This window comes from Salminus brasiliensis, chromosome 1 (assembly GCF_030463535.1).
Source record: "Salminus brasiliensis chromosome 1, fSalBra1.hap2, whole genome shotgun sequence".
NCBI classification, from domain to species: domain Eukaryota; kingdom Metazoa; phylum Chordata; class Actinopteri; order Characiformes; family Bryconidae; genus Salminus; species Salminus brasiliensis.
Window position 1 is genome coordinate 78,476,127 of NC_132878.1, and position 19,288 is coordinate 78,495,414.

The following is a 19,288-nucleotide window of genomic DNA, read 5'->3' on the forward strand; positions in this document are numbered from 1 at the left end:
TTAATCACCCAAAGAATGCTTAATATTCTGCTCAAAGAGGAGGCTTCTCATTAAAGCAGTGGGATGCAGAAGCAAGTTTGTTGTCATGCAGGCCCATGCAGTGCAAGCACAGCGCTAGCATGATACCTCAATGCTCTTGATGCACAGAGAGGAGAAGAAAGAAGAAAAGGCCAAGAGGTCTGTAGGAGGTAGAGAGAGGCGTTTGTGGGCGTGGCTAAAGTCGCCATGAGGCTGACACACGTCAGCCAATGAGGAGCCGTCCTGGAAAACAGGGAAAAAAGACCCCATTTCCATACCGCAGATTCCATGGTGATCACCCTGGCATGACCGGGCTTTTGGGTGAGCTGCATGGGGGCGTGTGATGAGCGAGAAGATGGCCCTACTTAGTCCTACACACACAGCCTTAACGCTGCTGCATGTGAATGGAGACCGTGTAGCATAGAGATGTACTCCAGACAAACACTGCACGTGTAGTCCAGCAGAGAGAAAGGTACTATATAGTCCATATCCGCAATGAAGGACTACAAACACTCATAACGGACAGCTGATGTTTCACACCTACCTCCTTCATACTGAGAGGGTTAACAGGGAAGCTTCGCCCTCCTGTGAGTTCAGCATACTTCTTCTCCAAGCAAGCAAGATTCTCCTTTTCCTGAGAAAAGAAGGAATGTAATGAGCAGAAATTCAGGTAGAAGTCACAGCCTTAACTTACAGATATACACAAAACCTTGTCTCCATTTGTGGTGTCTTTCACTTTTTCACAAAATTTGAATCTAGATGACTCAGAAGAAAATCTTTTTACATTGACAACCACTGAAATATAAGACGTTGTTTTCCTTTTCTTGCAAAGTTGCAATTTGGAGATAGACGTTTTTTGTGACCGCTACAATTTGCTGAATTTTCAATTACAGTGGACAACAATTTTTCAACAAAGTTTTCCTGTCATACAAAAACCTGGAAAAACCTTCTTCAATTTCAATGGAAGTCAATGTAGAATTCTTCAAAATCATTTTGAGAGTTTCTTAATGTTCAAAAATGTCCCAATTTAAATTTTTACGAATCTAGAGTAAACTCTATATGTAAGCCCACAGTTCAGTTCTTCACTCTTAACGTCACTGCTGTCAAATTTAATATCAGTTACATAAGCCCACATCAACATAAACATATGTGGGCCTACACATGATATAGCTAAACCAAACAGTTACAAAATAACCCAATAGTTTTAGCATTAGGATTAAGAACTATAGGAATAAACCCTAGATTTATGAAAATTTGCTTTCTGTGTGCCTAAAACGTAAACACACTGTCAAAGTTCCAAATGGGGCAGTGGTGGCTCAGCGGTTAGAGCGCCGGGTTATCGATAACAGGGTTGTGGGTTCGATTCCCGGGCTTGGCAAGCTGCCACTGCTGGGCCCTTGAGCAAGGCCCTTTACCCTCTCTGCTCCCCGGACGCTGGAGTTGGCTGCCCACCGCTCGGTGTGTGTGTGTACTCACTGCCCCTAGTTCACTAGTGTGAGTGTGTGTTTACTACCCAGATTGGTTAAATGCGGAGGACCCATTTCGCTGTCCAGTGCACACTATACAGTGACAAATACGTGCACCTTTACTTTACCTTTTAAATGTTCCTTAATCCATATATTGAAACTAAGCTGCAAAAACAGCCCATTTTCTAATACACTGATTTTGTGATGCCCTCAATTTGGCCCACAGCAGCTTGGTTCCACCCACTTATAATAAAGTTATAAGTGTTTCAGCCCAGATGTATTTGTATGAGGAATACTACAGGGCAGCCCATAAGAACAGAGGTATAGATTTACATATAGCAGTCTCAAACAGCACAATTACATAAGTGCACCTCAGGGAATAAAATGACAACATGGCCTCTGTAATGTTATGTCTGTCAAATTCATGCCTCCTCAAACAAAAAAGGTAATATAAACATGCACCCCTGTTTTCAGCAATGCACTGTTTTCCTTTACATGTTCTCTGCATTTGGGCCCTGGCCTGCGTTCAGACACATGAGATGAGTACACCTGTATGTGTGAAAGAGGCTGTTAAAGGTCTGTGTTCTTCCTGGTTCTTATTCAGGGATAACTCCAGGTAGAGAAACCCACCCGCTGCAGCATCATCTGTAGGTTGGTTTTCTCTTTCACAAAGCTGTCCTTCTCCTTTTGGGCCTGCTGGATTATCTGTGCAGACTGCTTCTTCAGGGCTAGGAGCTTCTCCTGAAAGTGGATGTTGGAAACAAGCATGAGCACACTTGTATGCGCACACACACACACACACACAGACACACACATTGTTGCTCCCCTTTACATTGGGGTGGAAAAGTAAATTACCTGTAACTTTCCATGGAAACTTTAGCTCGGGAACTTTGGAAATATTCCAAAATGTAAACTTTCCTTGAAACATTTGAGAACTTTGGGAATATATTGGAATTAATAGAAAATATTGGATAATTTAAAGGAAATGTATCATACACTATCATCAATGTACCATTTTGTTTGGGGTTAACAAGACTAGCAGGCTAGCAAGAGGTTAGCTTACCAAGGCTAGCATAGGCTAGCTACCTATGTTTTTTGCCTCAACTTGGTTTCTGTAACCAAGAATGAATACTTGTAAATAATAAAAAATTAATTATTATTTACATCAAATCAAATAAAGGTATTTTCCCACAAGCTAGTAGTGAGTGTCAGGTTTCTAGAAATCATCTGGACATATGTTGTACATGTGATGGAGGAATGAACAGTGAATACAGGGGTTGTGGTCTCAATTGCCCTTCAGTGTGTAACGTGCCATGTGCCTGAGACTGAGGAGCACCTTTGCTATTTAACTGTTCTGGTCTCATATCTAATTATTTTAGCCAAGATTATGCTTCTGTATAATTTTCACCAACTTTATTTAAGTTTCTCACTGTTAGCTTAGAATATTCCCATTTTACTCCCAAAAATTCCCAGAAATTCCTGTTAATTCTGACAATGACCTGTTAATTCCCATTCCTTTCCATGGTAAATTTCCCAACTTTGAAAATTCCCTGTAATTTTGCAACCCTAGCAAGGACATGAACTAAATAAAAAAATTAATTTTGATTCCAGGTTAACTTTTAAAACATAATTTTCTTAACAGTTGTTCTGGATATAGAGGGTTTTCTTACAGCCAGAGACTGCACTGATCTGATACCTCATATCAGGCCAATATCAGCCAAATATGCTGGATCGGAAATCAGTGGAAAAGCAGAATGTATCAGATCTGTATCAGATCTATTCTGCAAAGTAAATCCACCCTGAAATATGATCAGTGCATCATGATAACGCCACGCGATGACATAAGTGTTATGGGTCAGTGTGGTGTTGTACAGTGCCGCAGGTTTGCTGACGTTTGCAATTACAGACAGGGGCAAGATGTTGATTCTTTGCAAAACTAGTGTTGGCCTTAAATGGTACAGGTGCCAAAATGTAACTGCAGCACCATTGTCAAATGAAAAGTTTGATTAAGAAAAGGCGACTAAGCTGGCAGAAGCCAGTCTAATTTGCTATTGACCTCTTTCCCACTCACCTCTGCACAGTAGTGTTGGCCACCCAAAAGTATTTTGTCCTGTTTTACCAATTATTAGCATTTTATTGTTTAAGCAGTTTGTAGAAAGCAAGCAGTGCATCTTGTTTTTAGTGTGGCTGTGATGTCAGCAAAGCTACCATTGAGTGGAGCAGTACATTCAAACTGTATAAAAAAAAACAAAAAAACAAACAGGGCTGCCAAATCTCATGCACTGGCTGTGAGACCCATGTAATTCTATCTATAATCTCAAGTTCTCACACTCGCACTGCAATGGCTGATTGGATAATTGCATGAATGAGTAGAGGTAGAGGTAGAGTGTAGAGGTGTTCCTAATAAGCTGCCTGGTGAGTGTATACTATATGGTAAACCTTTGGTGGACATCTGCTCATCCAAGTAGACCTTCCACTAGATTTTGGAACATTGTAATGAGGATTTGATTGCATTTAGTCACAACCTGACATAAGTAAGGTTGGGTACTGATTGGGTACTGACTAGTTTTGGCTCTCCAACTCATCCAAATGCAGTTCTGCTGCTTCACAGCCCACAGCTGGAGGCCTTTATATCTCTCCAGCTGAGACTTGGCACTGAAGACAGTGACCTTAGACTCATGTTCTGCTGCTCTATAATGTCCTATTCTACTGATGACAGATGTTGTTTGTGAACAACTAAACACCTGTGTCAGCAGAGGATACACCTCAATGCAATGAATTAGCTTGTTAGAAGAAGCTTCCACCAACTTATGCACATGGTGTAGATCAATGCAAAAACACCGGTATGTATTACCTTGCGGGTGACTGTACTGCGCTGGTATTCTGCAATCTCCCTAAGGATATGTTGGGTTTTGGTCTCCTTCTCTTCATCCTGACGACTCTCTTTTTCCAGCTGCTGGAACTCCAGATCCTCAAACTGCTTGGTCTCCACTTCCAGGGTCTCTGAATCCTGCATTACACAAAATAAAAAAAAAACTGATTATTAATTTTATGCATACTATATTAAGAGATATTTGCTTGCTTTACACAAGCACAATGAGCACATGCCCACAAGCACATACTTATGGACCTCAAAACTCTAACAGTTCCCACACCAGCAATTGTCCAACGCTCAGGCCCCTCTTTCCAGACCCTGGATGTAAACAAAGAGTTAAAAGTTTCACCCTGCCTGGAGGCAAGTCCAATCATGAGCATCTGTGCTCCTGCTGGCCGCCACTCAAGGCGCAGCAAGCCCTACAGCTTACACCACTGACCCCTGACCTTGAAATAAATCAAATCATCACACGCATAACCAGACCTTCTAGACACATAAAAACATAGCCGCCATCCAGTCCGGCTACAGTCACGCCCTTCGTCCTCTGCATTCTCAACCGTTTCATAATTGACTACTGCACTGATCTGATACCCCATATCAGGCCAATATCAGCAAAATATGCTGGATCGAAAATCAGTGGAAAAGAAGAATGTATCAGATCTGTATCAGATCTATTCTGCAAAGTAAATTCACCCTGAAATATGATCAGTACATCATGATAACGCCACGCGATGACATAAGTGTTGTGGGTCAGTGTGGTGTTGTACAGTGCCGCAGGTTTGCTTACGTTTGCAATTACAAACAGGGGCAAGATGTTGATTCTTTGCAAAACTAGTGTTGGCCTTAAATGGTACAGGTGCCAAAATGTAACTGCAGCACCATTGTCAAATGAAAAGTTTGACTAAGAAAAGGCGACTAAACTGGCAGAAGCCAGTCTAATTTGCTATTGACCTCTTTCCTACTCACCTCTGCACAGTAGTGTTGGCCACCCAAAAGTATTTTGTCCTGTTTTACCAATTATTAGCATTTTATTGTTTAAGCGGTTTGTAGAAAGCAAGCAGTGCATCTTGTTTTTAGTGTGGCTGTGATGTCAGCAAAGCTACCATAGAGTGGAGCAGTATATTCAAACTTCAGACCTTCTAGACACATAAAAACATAGCCGCCATCCAGTCCGGCTACAGTCACGCCCTTTGTCCTCTGCATTCTCAACGGTTTCATAATTGACTACTGCACCATTGACACCACACACACACACACACACACACACACACACACACACACACACACACACACACTTCCCATTCCAGTCTTTCACCCCTGTTCCGTGACAGGTCAATGTACAGACTGTGGGTGGTCACACAGGTCATTACACAACGAGCATCCGGATATTATTGGCATCTGTATTATTATAAGTGTGTATGGAGCATGCAGCCACAGCTTAATAGCAGACAATAGCAGGACTGAGAGTAGGAAAGTATGTGAAAAATTTGTCATCAATCTTTCACAAAGACGTTTTATGTATCAGAGTGGGAAAATAATCTTTAATAAAAAGAAAAGGTGATGAAATGCAAATGAACATATTTGACAATCATTTCTCCTTTTACCAATTTTGCAATCTTGAATCATTACTCATTTAACTCATTTGTTTGATAATGGTCTCATTTATCATTTAACTTGAGCCAGTTTTGTCCCATTTGCCCATTCACTGTACTATACTGCCAATGCTATACTATACTGTACTATACTGTTTACCTCTCACCGCTAAATGTCAATCAGATGCCCAAAGACACCCACCAAGTCAATTACTCAACTCTCCACTCCTTTACACTTTTACAGTTTTCAATTTACATGCATTATACCTCACATTTTCACTCTCCTACAAACACAACACCGTGGTGATGAATGATAAATATATGGTTCCCATTCTTTTACATAATTGATCTTACCAATTATAATCAATAACGACCAATTTTATCAAAACATATTATACAGTCAGTTTAGAAGCAGTTCACATTACACTGCACTACTTACTAATTACACTGTCTGTGATTGTTGGTATTCAACAATCACATTGGTATTCTCTGGTATTCAGTACTAAATCAGTACTACATCTGTTAAGTTATCTTCCCAACACTGATTTTGACCACAAGAGTTTTTTTCTGATTATGCTGGATCCACCCTTCAGGAATGCCTGTGATTGGTCTGGATCACAGACATTTCTGAAAGTTTGTAAAAGGCTCAACTGTACATTGCAGCCTTCTGCAGTATCAGTCCTGCAATGTTCAATATTGTGATACTGATTAACAAATGATGTATCGTGCAGCCCTGGAAGAGGAGGGTTACATAAGTATTTGGTGTGAGTAAATAAGCAAACACAGGAAGAGGAAGATGAGCAGGATGAGGGCTCCACACGAGTACTGACCCTGGAGAGCTGGTGAAGGAGCTGCTCTTTCAGGGCCTCTGGGCACGTGTCCAGCTGAGCACGCTGATTGGCCAGCAGGGCGGCCAGACGCTCTACCTTTGCCCGCTCAGCATCGAGCTGGGCTTTATCCTTCAGCGCACACACAGGGTAGAGAGAGAGGGCAGAGGCGTTAGTGCAGGCGCAGGTCGGGCAGGGTGGGTTAGTTACTACACCAGGATCAGCAGTAGAACACATGGAACATGGAGGAAGGTGATGGATGAGTGGAATTACGTGGATCATTATGGCAGGGGAGAGATGCAATATGGATTAGTGTGGCTTCGGAACAGGAGAAAAGCTTTTGATTTTTGGTAATAAAACCAAAATTTAACTTTAAAGGGCCCTGTTGTTCTCTTTTAGCTGTTCTGTGGCAATAATAATGATGTCAATACTAATACTAAAGCCAATGACCTGGATGGCTAATGTCCAATGATTGGATGGCCCTTCGACAAGCAAAATGAGGCACAACATGTTCAGAAAGCAGTCTGGGCTGAAGTGTACTGAACAAGTTGTACTGTGTACTGTTCAGTTTAGACTGAAATCCTTGGGGACGTTCAGCAACTTCTCAGATATCTGGATCCTTTCACATCGCAACCATGATAGACTCAAAACGGGCTGTTAGCCACCTTAGTGTCAATATTCAGTATGGACGGAGGGGTAAATGGTATGTTTGAAACTTTACATAAATAAAGTAAGAATAAAATAAGATTTTCAAGTATGGGCCTTTACAGACGTTCCTGCTAAAACACTCCTTATAACATCAGTGTGAACTACTGTAGGCTGAACTGACAAGTATGTGCAAATGCTTTAGTTTACGTTACCTCACAAATCCAGTGAACTCAAAATGGGCTGTTTTTGCAGCTACATCAAACTCTTATTTTGAAAAATGATATGGGCCCTTTAACTTTAAAAGAAAGTGAATTTTGAAAATGCCAGATGGTACAAACTTCAACTTGCAATGGTATCCTCAAGTCAGGCACCATCACAACACCCACCCGCTAACCCTCATGGCATTGGATCTTGAGTACCCAAACAGCTGCTAGGGTAACTGGAAGATGCCGGAAGCCGACTTGAAAACCTCAACCCTCAAACCCACAGAAGCGAGGGGCCACAGGTGCTGGTCACCCTGTTGAAAGTCCAGCTGAGTGTGTGGAAACAGAACACACACACACACATACACAAACACACTCCACCTCAGTATGGATATATATGAGGCTGAGAGAGTGTGAAACGGATAGGGGGAGCTTATCACCTTTGAACAAGACTGACTGGCTGCCATAGAGATGTGTGTATGTGTGTGTGTGTGTGTGTGTGTGTGTGTGTGTGTGTGTGTGTGTGTGTGTGTGTGTGTGTGTTCAGCTGAATACCTGAGCCTTCTCTGCCTGGACCTTCTTCTCTATGTCAGCCATCTTGTCTTTGAGCTGCTCCAGAGTCTCCTTCTCCTGCTGCAGCTGAGACATCTCAGAGTCCTGTTCTCCCTCTAACAGAGCACGCTCCACCTCCATCTACACACACACACACACACACACACACATACACACAGTCAAATTGAATTGGGTAGTGATGCTCTGAAGTGAAACGTTTTTGACTGAAATCGACATATTATACAAAAAGGCAGGAAACTGGCTTTAATGCCAACACTAGGGTGGGCATTACAGCAAAAATATGATATCACAGTATACAAAGTGCTTTACGGTACTTGTCTGTGGTATTATGTAATTGCATGTTTCTGATGGGGAGATTTTAACTGCTATTGGGATTAAATTAATGAATTAATTTTAAAAATCTATATTTGTAAATGAATGGTCAGCACACTTCATGTAGGTCTATTAATAACAATTTTGTAGGTAACATTTTCCTATCCTGTCTGTTTCGGAAAGAGCCAATATTAACACCCCCCCTAACCTTTATCTAACCTGTGTCATTATACCAATTAGCTATCTGACAGTGGCAATAAGGGATGTCCGAATCTGATCCAGTCATATTTGAATAGATCATCTAATATCTATTTTAAGCCCTATTCAGTTCTGATTCTTTGTGTGCGTGTTACCACTGTGTTCTGGCAGTTTGCAGCGTGGGACTACTTTACAGAGAAGCATAAAAACATATAAATATGTTGTGCAAGTGCTTTGACTGCTTTTAAGTACAATTTTCGGACATTTTTTTTTAGATGGAGAAATACACTCCCACCTTGTTTTTACTTCTGAATTATGGCTGGTTAGAAAGAGATACTATACTACGAAAATGTTCTTTGGTTTTAAACCAGCACTGAACAGCTCCCTTTATAGAAAGCCAAATCATAACAGCACTATAAAATAATCATTTCACATTAGAAGTTACCTAAAAAACAAAATAGATCAGTTCAAAGTGTGTACCACCAGACACACATATACACAAAATGCTTCTCCTGCTTGGTTTAAAGCAACTGAAAGCTTAATAATTAGCGAGGTTAGACTGTATTTTAAGATCATAAAAACATTATTAAATGACCATTTAGAATGTCCCATTATATTAACTGCTATTTTGGTATTTAATCTGCCAAACTGAATAAATCCTTCCAGAATGTCCCATTACACAAACAGTTTACTAAAAAAAACATTTTAATTCCGTATTGATCTGCAGCACATTTGAGCTCATTCAGCTCATTGTAAAATGTGTGGCTGAATCTACAGAAACAAAAAGACAGAATTTGATACTCAAGACTCTTTGAATCAGATCAAGGGCAAAACCAAATGAAATTGGATCGGACATCCCTAGTGGTAAAATCAACTACACTGATTTTAGAATCTTATGAGCAATTACTCATAATACTCAAAACTCATTTTTTTGGCCAAACTGAAATTTGCAGCTTCACATGAACGTAAGCTCAAAAACAGATCATGAAAACAAAAACCTTCAAATTTTGTATTAATAACAGCAATGGTAGCTCAGGGCAGAGTTTCAGTAGTATTCCTGGCCCAGTAGTAGCCCTGTCCAGCACACATACATCAACTCACTATAACTCAAGAACAGCTTGTTATTTAGCTGATTAGACAGATCATGTGTGGTACAGCAGTGAAACCATGGAAATATATGGTGCTGGAGGACCACTGTTGGAAAACACTGACCAAACGAAACCCACTTATCATGTTTTCATCCTTTTATCTTGCAGAGTTATGAGGGCCTCTACCTCTCTGACAGACTCCTCCATCTGGTTGTCCAGCTCTTTGATCTTCTGCTCCAGCTCCTCCATGTTATTGAGCACCTGGATCCTCTCCTCCTCGATACGAGTCACCTCCTGTTTCACCTCCTCCTCAGGTCCCTGCTGACAACATCAGAACCTCAAAACCCAACACGGGATTCCCATCCAGCTACAATGAGGCACCTTGACAAGTAAGTGACTACTTCATTTCCTTACATGAACATCTAGCCTGGACCCTTATTGGCTGAGATGGAGTTTAGCAGAGGAATCCTTTAACCCCTTTCTAAGAGAGCACTGATAGCAGGCCAGCTGTCCACACACATGCCATTTCACCCCTTAATCTAATAAACACTCCGTCTGTACAGTGAATGCACTCCCCATTCAAAAGATACATTGCCTTCTGCTGAAAGGTTCTGAGAAAGGTTTGATTTTCTCTAAAATAAGAAAATAAATTTAATCTTAATGCAAACTTAATGTACATAAAGGTTCTCTCTTCCAAACTGAAGACAACACAGAAGAGGAAGAGAAATATGATAATGAAGAAGAAGATGGTGAAGAAGACAAAAGAAGACAAAGCAGGAAAAAACAAAAAACAGGATGAAAATGGCGAAAAAGGGGACGTATAACATGAAGACAAAAAAGAAGACAAAGAAGAAGACAAAAACGAACATGTAGAATGAGAAGACAAAAGACTAAGAACACAAAGAAGACGAAGAAGACGACACAGGAAACAATGAACATGTAGAATGCAAAGACATGAAAGAAGACGAAGAACACAAAGAAGACAAAGAAGAAGGTGAAGACCACAAAGCTGCTGAAGATGAAGACGAAGAACAAGAGAAAGACAGAAACAAACAAACAAAAAAAAAAGACAAAGGAGGCAGAGCCAAAGAAAGGAGAAGACGAAAAAGTTGACAAAGCACCCAAAGAAGAAGGTGAAGAAATAGACAAAAATGACAAACATGAAGAAGGTGGCAAAGAAAAAAGCCAAAGAAAAAGAAGGCAGAGATGAACAAGATGATGAAGGTGACAACAAAGAAGAAGGCAAAGACGACAGGTAGAATAAAAAGATGAGTAGAAAGACTTTCAGAGCGGGTGACCTGCCACTCATAGCAGACAGCATGAAGTTGTCTGCTAGGTCTAGAAGACCTGAATCCTTAGTAGGCATTCCAGTAGCCAGTGTAACTGATAAGGGAAGATAGCAGATTTCTTGGTGGCTACTAGGACTAGGACTAGGACTATTTTGAATGTAGAAGGTGAAGACATTTTGAAGGTAGACCATAAAACAGAGCACATATCAAAACCTCTTTATCTTAAAGTTTGAAGGTCTGAAGGTTTGACTGCTGATAAAACAACAAGGCAATCAAACTTGGCTTTAATATTTTTCATGATTTATTACAAACCAACAGTAAAAGCCTGGTTATTTATGCTGAGAACATTAAAAAAAAATGAAGGATCCCCAAATATATATAGATGGACAGCGTAAGAACTGTCCACTCATTGCCCCACTTATTTTCAACCTAACGCAAAAAAACAGCCAATGAAAGAACCTTCTTGAGCTTGTTGTTGTTTTATTATACCCATGCTGACATGTCAAAGTGAGGACTGAGGACTGCACATAGCAATTATGTGCGTGTGTAAGGGTGATTCACAGGTGAAGAGGGAAAAAAGGACTTTAAAGCATGACATGCCTAATCTCTCTCCCTCAGTTCAACACAAACACACCGTGCATAACCTCACTATATTTGGACAGCGATGTTTATCTCTGAACGGCACAGTTTATGCTATGGAGTGTGTCCCTGACCTACACTGCAACACACACACAGCAAGAGAGAAAGAGTGTAAGACAGAGGAGAGAGAGACACACACAAACAAGAGACTGAAAGAGAGTGAGAGAGAGAGAGAAAGAGAGAGAGAGAGAGAGACCCAGAGAGAGACTGCAGGCAGGCTGCATGTGCATGGAGTGTAGATGTGGTCTATGTATCAGATATGGGAAAACCCTCCTGCACTTAAAGACACCTAATTACATTAGACCAGCCTGCATAGGAAGAACACCCCCCGACATTCCTTTGTGTGCTGAGATGCACGCGGTGTGTCTGTGCGTACGCACATGCATGCCTGAGGAGGGAGGAGAAGAAGCTTGAAACCTCTCCAAACAGCAAATGAATTAGCAGCAGGAAGAATGACTGCCTTTTCTAAATAGACAATTAACTTACAAGGTTATGCACACAGGAAGCCATGTGAGGCAAGCTAGGGAAGACCACAGTGCCACACAGAGGTCACCAGAAAAGCACTAAAAATCAATTTGAAGAATAAACTTCTTGCCAAAATAGCAGCATTATCTGTGCATGTGCACAATGGGAAGATACCAGACCTAGACCTTTTTATTAAGACCTTAAGATACCAGGAAGGAATGCATTTGACACACTGTGGAAGAGCAAGGCCTGGGTACTGTTAGTATTGACATACACAGAACAAATTCAAGTCTGGCTGACAGAAACCCATTTCTAAAAGTTTAGACGAGGTGACTAATGATTGAGCAACTGCTGTTAAGGGGACAGAAAGTCGGATTTGGATCTGTAGCCCACTCGCTAAGCTAGTTCCACAGAGAATCAGACAGCCCAGTACAGCTGCTGTTGACTAACTGCTGAGCTACCGCTACAACTGTTGACGATAAAAACTTGTGTCTGAGAAAGCGATGTTGAGCGACCGGTGTTGGGATCTGCTGTGTTTGGCCAGCTATCAAGGCTTACCGTGCTTATTCTGAAATCCACATTTTTAAATATGAGGTATTACTGTTATAACACCCAAGCCTACCAGTCAATGATCTCAAGAGCGAGCCATAGTAAGCAATTACTTAAGAGTTTGTAAGAAAGCATCAGAATGACCCAGCTCAACCAAACACTGCCTATTCCTCAACAAACACAAAGTATGGTGGTGGCAGCTTGTTGGGATGTTTCTTCCTCAAACACCTCTCAAATTATTCCATGAGGGTGAACTGTGTAAGTGTGTATATTAGATGTACATTTTTTCCATTCCAAACTGTTCATTAGGATGAATCTCTGTTGAAAACTCACCTTAGTGGTCCGTGTCAGTCGTGGAGATGGGGTGGGGGCAGAGCTTAAACTGAGAGCAGGTGATTCTGCCCTTACATCTCTCTGTCCGCTGCTGCGCCGCTGGCGTACCTGGCGCTCCTCACTGGACTGGAGGTCCCTGGCTCTGGAGGTGTAGCCATTCTCCACAGTGCTGCCGGACATATCTGTAAATAGGGGCTCATCCTCAAACACCTGTAGCTTCTCCAGCTCCTTATTGATCTTTTGCAGGTCTGCCACAGCCGAGGTGCTCTGATCTCTCTCCGAACACAGACTCAGGATGGTCTCTAGACGCTGGCGTTCCTGTTTAAGAAAGAGAGAAACAGAGGGCATGGATTTAAGGGCACTTCCAAAGTCATGAAAAGGGCTGAGAATGCCCTTAACTGCTGAAATGACCCATTTGCGGTTAGGGGAAACTGTAGAAATTTGATTTGTGGTCCAACCGTAGCTTTAACATCCTAGCTGACCACAAGAGGTGCTCTGTCCAAACATTTGCAGGACAGATCAATGAGTCCTTTGGAGCTGCGAACAGGCTTTTTAGCGCTCATTAACGAAGAACACAAACATTTCACACTAAAGATCCAGCTGGAGATCTCACAAAACTGCTAAACCACAATGTCAGTCTCACACAAACCTGAAACCTGCATCATGACTATTCTTCCAGACATCCCTTCTCCATTCAGTAACATTCTATTACACCTATCCAACCTCTGTAAGATCTGGCAGTTCCCCACCCTGAGCAGCAGAGAGAAAAACTGGAACAGAAGAAGGAATTCAATAAAAGTCTCAGCGGAAGAGACATCTGAGGGAACACACTCATCTGGGAAACTGCTTTGAAGCTATTTAACAGGCCGGAAAAGCCCTGCATGCAGCCCCCGCTGTGGAAATAAACACTCAATCTCAACAATTTGCATGACAGTTAACGCTTGCGTCGCAAATATGAGCCAGGACAAACAATCCTGCAGGTGGAGTTTCATCCAGATGTGCATCAATTATACAGTCCATGATGCAGCCAAATGTTAAAAAATCAAATCCAGCAATAATTTACAGCTGATGTAGCAGGCTATAAACAAAGCTCTCAGGCTTTAATACTCTTGCCAAATGTCGTATATCTGTGTATACCAAACCAATACTGTAACCAGCTTCTAGAATTAGTTCAGCCTCAATGTAAATAGTGGGATGTCTTGTTCCAGTCCTTAAATCGCAGGAGGCCGTAACATGCAAATCAGCAGGTCATGTATTACATGCTGTACAATATTAGATAGTACTAAATGAGTGTGTGTTATTAAAATAAATATGTAATCACCTGTTACAACAAACAAAACCATTTTGGTCTAAAATATTTTGGAACCCAATGAGAATCCAAAAGAGCATAATTGGCCTCGCTCTCTCTGGGTTGATAAAATGACCTTTCCTCTCCCCCCATTACTTGGCACGATTCTAGCCAGTGCAGGTGTTGGTTAGATGGTGTATAATAATCTGCAGGAGGTGATGTTATGGTGTGGGAAAAGATTTCTTGGCACACTTTGGGCCTGTTAATACTAATCAGTCATCGCTTTTGAGTCTGAAGCGTTCTTCTTCTTGCTCTGAGAAAGTTCTTCCCTGCTACTTCCACATTTGGTCCGCTCAAAAGAGGACAACTGATCCAGCACGAGAATACATCATGTCACAAAGCAAAAGTCTCTTAAACTGTTTTCATGTTCTTCAGTAGCCTTTCCAGCTCTGAATCCAATAGCAATGGGATGTGGTAGAACACGTGATTTGCAGCACTGAACATGCTCCTGAAAAATCTGCAGCCATTGCAGACAATATCAACACTGACCAGGAATCCATGGCATGAAGAACTGAAGCTGTTATGAGAGCCAAAACACATCAATGCCCAGTATTAGTGCATATACTACATTTGCTTGATATCCAAACTACATAGTATCCAATTTCTACAATTTCTCTTCAGGTGGCTTCCCCTCTTCAGACTGAATGAAGACACTGCACTAATGACTGCCCCTGACAGCAGCAGACTGATATACCAAGTCTTTCCTGTTGTTTACTTTCTTTCTCCACCTTATATTTCTTGTGTCAGGGCAAGTCCAAGTCTCAAGTCTGCCAACATGCAACTTGAGTGCATGCAAGTGGCTTGGTCAAGTTCACATCTCTGGCCATAGCCATCCCAGCCAAGATTTAGTTTCCCTTTAGTTTACAACTAAAAAAGATGCTAAGCTAACACTGCTAACAAACTCTGGACTTAAAACATGCCATCTAGCTAAACACATTCCAACATCTTAAGGCACATGAGATTGGTCCAGTGTCTAAAATTTAAAAAAAGTTGAATGATAAATCATGTTCATTGATCTTTTGCCAATCTTTTCTTTTACAGAGGGCTGTAAAACATATAATAACCAACAAATCATTAACTACTCACTAAATCAGTCATTTTTAGATAAATCCATGCATTCAGATCATTTAACAAATGATGTAAATGTCTTTTTGCAAGGCATATTTCAAGCGCAACGTAATCGCAACATGACTGTCTGTCCACATCATGCAGCAAGCCCTGCAAGCTGTCCAGACGAAAGAATTGTGACGATAGAGCTACACTCACCATGCCCACAGTGCTAGAGGTCAGGGGGCCGAGGTGCATGGTAACAGCCACACGGAAAGACGGCCACCAAGGTTAACCAACGTCTCAACAGAGCACAACAGAACACTACAGATGATCGCTTTGATGAATGGGAGAGGAGATCTTTTGACTGACTGAGGAGGATCAGAGAGTCCAGCTCTGAGAAAGTGGGTGCTGAGTGAAACCAAATGCCATCATAGCTGGCACTGGACAGCGGAAGAGATGCAAATATAGGAGCAAGTGATTTAATCCTTCCGCTTTCTCCTGTGCCCCGCAGTTCCAGCTGGTGCAGTCCTGGGCATTACAGAGGGGTGAAAAGTTCCCACCAGATCACTCGCTGCCCGATCAGATATACAAGACCAGCTCAAATGTAAACAAGCCTAAAAGTGGAGTGGTCTCCCTTTACTCTCACATGCTCTCTTTCACAGCCGAAAGCTGACGCGTTTTAAAAGCCTGGACACAAACCACACTATAATTGAAGAACAAAGCCCACACTGGACACTTTAGAGCATGTGTGTGTAAGCACACACTTAATTAACTTCTCCACGTTTAAAACTGGCCTCTAGATCTGGGCCTTTTTTGCAGGGTGTTGACCATAACCTCATGAGAGAGGGTGAGGACTGTCAGGACTGTGAGCAGGGCAACTCTCAAATTACTCACCCCACTGTGAGTGAGGATGGAGGAGGGGGTTAATATTGGTTGAGCGGTGGACGAATTGCAGAAAATTTTAAATACAACTAGAATAATACTGCAGGCTTGTGTGATACAATGAAAATACTCATACTCAAACATCATCATGAGACTCAATTTTTTCTAAGATAATTATTTTCAATACTGGGCAGCACTAAATCCAGCCACCTTTTGCTCTCTTTGTAATAAAATATGTAAGTGGTTAGTGTATTTTAATACTGATTATACCTACGATAGACTCAGAAAATCATATCAGTACAAACTTTAGTGCGAACAGGTGCGAAATTGTCATGTTGCCCACTCCCAACTCCCAGCAACTTGGAAACCAATCAGTACTCTTAATTGTACTTTGTAGATCCTTTTCCCGCAAGCCCCCTAGTGGCTTCAAATAAAGCTCCTTATAGACATGCACAGTAACCCAGAACGTTTCTGGACATTACCCGGAGAAGCGGTATGTGTGATCGCAAATGTCACTGATCAGTTACACCGGACATTACCTGGACTTTATCATGCCAGCCCTGCATTACAAAGTCCAGGTAATGTCCGAGTCAGCCCAATATGAATAGAGTCGGTAATTTACCCAAGAACATACAGTGGGTCATGCTGTGTCTCCTACACAGGCTACACACACCCCTTGCCTAATCCACAAAAAACCTTTGCTGTATAAGAATACATCTGACACAGAAATCTCTGGCTGTGTACTACATGTGTAAAACAGCAACTCCAGAGGAGGTTTGGACTTGTCTGGACAGTTTCTGAAGCTCATATATAAAAATGGCTTGTTTGATACTACGACATGCATCACAAAAGTGCATTTGCTTAAATATGGAGGTATGGCTGGGCAATATGGACATAAACATATCACACAATATTTTTCCTATATCATTCAATATCTGTACTTATTAATGAGGGGCGTAGTAATGCATTCAGCCTAGGATTCGATTTGATTCATGGGATACACTGGGATACACTATTTATTATTTTTTTTATTCATCGGCAATACAATGCCAATGATCATCACTTACAAACTTACATCACTGGAAACACATGGATCATCTCTGGCATTACATCATTCAACGTAGTCACACGTATAAGGTGCGTTCTGGCGTGGCAATGCCCCTGACTACTTTTATTAGAGCCTTAGAGGCCTGAGAGTGGATTTCCAAAAACACTTTGGAAACATGCTGCTAAAACCAGTATTTTCTCAAACAAGAATAATGATATAATTATCATTAGTGTTTTATTACCCAGGCCTACACTGAGATGCATCAATGCAATGGCACACATACTAAAACCCCTGACTAGGTCACTTAGTCAAAGGCTTGTAATAACACATTCCAGAGCGAAAATGTGTGTTTGTCCCAAAGCCCATGCATATGTGTACAAGCATGTACCCGTCTCCACCTGCAGTTGACTAGTGTTTACTCTCCCCAGGGCTAGCCTCTAATCCAGAACCCGTAAAGCTCCACCACAACTACAGGCCTGAAATGGCTAATGAGTAAGCGGTCATGGCGTATGGTCTGGACTGGGGCCAAAGGGGCGGTGGTACAGGTGGCCTTGGGAAACCCTGAGAAAGCGCATAAAAACATCGCCGTCTTTCATCGGAACTCCACTCCAGCCAGCTGAGGAGCGAGAATAGGATTGTTAGGGTGGGCAGATAGCCAGCAAACCCCGCCTCGGCGGTGGGCCTCCCAAAGAGACTGTGTTTGGAAGGCCGCGGTCAGCAAATGTGGATGCGGTTCAGGGTTGCCTATTAATAGGACGGGGTCTGCAGCTCCACCTCTGGTTGGGTCTCCCCACTACAGAAAAGACGAGGGGCCATGCTTATTGCAGCCAGGAGTGCACAGGGTCTGTGTGTAATTAGGAAAGTGGAATGTAGTGTGTGTGTGTGTGTGTGTGTGTGTAGGGAGGGTTTTTGCCAAGAGATTAATCTGGAGGCAGGTGGAGGCCTCTCCCTTCCTGACCTCCTACAGAACTTCGAATTCCACTCGAAGTGACTCTTCACAATGACACAGAGCAAATACAGAGAGGGGGGGGGGGGTCATTCCTTTCGAGCCTTTCATTTCTTTGCAATGTTCTTTGAGACAATATGTATAAAGCTATACTAAAGGAAGGAAAGAGCACTGGAAGCAAAAAAAGGCAAGGCTCAAGGAGATCTGTGGTTGTACAGATGTTGGATCCTATGTTCATCTGCAAAAATATGCTTCCAGTCTATTTTTGCCACTTGCCACGGGTGGCTACCTCTTTCTTTTTTTTAGAAAAAACACAAAAGTCAAGCAAATACTGATATAGTTTAAGTTGCAGCAGCAACTGCATTGTAACGATACACAGACCCTTAACTGGTTTTCATGAAGCTGCCTGCATCAGATTCAAAACCCTGACCCTGCTCCTTAAAGCTAAAACTGGACCCACACCTCCCCAACTAATGGTCAAAATTCTTAAAATCCCTTTGTGCCCTTCAGGTATAGCTCGGCTTGAACAATCATGGTTCAAGAGATGTTTTTTTCCATCCTTGTATCAAGGTTGTGGCCAATTTATTTAGTTATTTATTTTTCATATTTAGCAGTAGGCAGTGGTGGCTCAGTGGTTAGAGAACTGGGTTTGGGTTTGATACTTGGTTCGCTAAGCTGCCAGTGTTGGGCCCTTAACCCTCTCTCGTTGCCCACTACTCCAGGCACATGCTGACTGTATCACTGTGTGTGTGCTTACAAGTGTGTGTGCGTTTATTCATTGCACAAATGTGTTAAAGGCGGAGGCCAAATTCCATCCAATCCAACACAAATGGTGAAGGTAGTCATTTTTCTAAACTGAGAGGTACAACTGGACTCCAGCCTATTCACACTAGCTAATTTTAGAGTGGGCAACTGAACAGTTCTCCAAGTTGCTTTAGA

The 19,288-nt window shown here is 41.9% G+C and overlaps 1 protein-coding gene across 8 annotated transcripts in view; it reads right to left on the reverse strand.

Annotated features, from left to right (window-relative positions):
- phldb2b (pleckstrin homology-like domain, family B, member 2b) overlaps positions 1-19,288 on the reverse strand; it is a 70,231-nt gene that overhangs the window by 17,086 nt on the left and 33,857 nt on the right. For 4 of the 8 annotated variants that reach the window (XM_072689956.1, XM_072689984.1, XM_072689938.1 and 1 more), the window contains 7 exons: positions 13,076-13,393; positions 9,987-10,121; positions 8,185-8,322; positions 6,782-6,910; positions 4,339-4,494; positions 2,115-2,225; positions 563-652 (listed from right to left, as the gene is read on the reverse strand). In XM_072689956.1, the coding sequence (XP_072546057.1) occupies positions 563-652; positions 2,115-2,225; positions 4,339-4,494; positions 6,782-6,910; positions 8,185-8,322; positions 9,987-10,121; positions 13,076-13,393 (1,077 nt within the window). The remainder of the gene's footprint in view (positions 1-562; positions 653-2,114; positions 2,226-4,338; positions 4,495-6,781; positions 6,911-8,184; positions 8,323-9,986; positions 10,122-13,075; positions 13,394-19,288) is intronic. The other 4 variants (XM_072689966.1, XM_072689994.1, XM_072689947.1 and 1 more) reach the window with 2 other exon arrangements.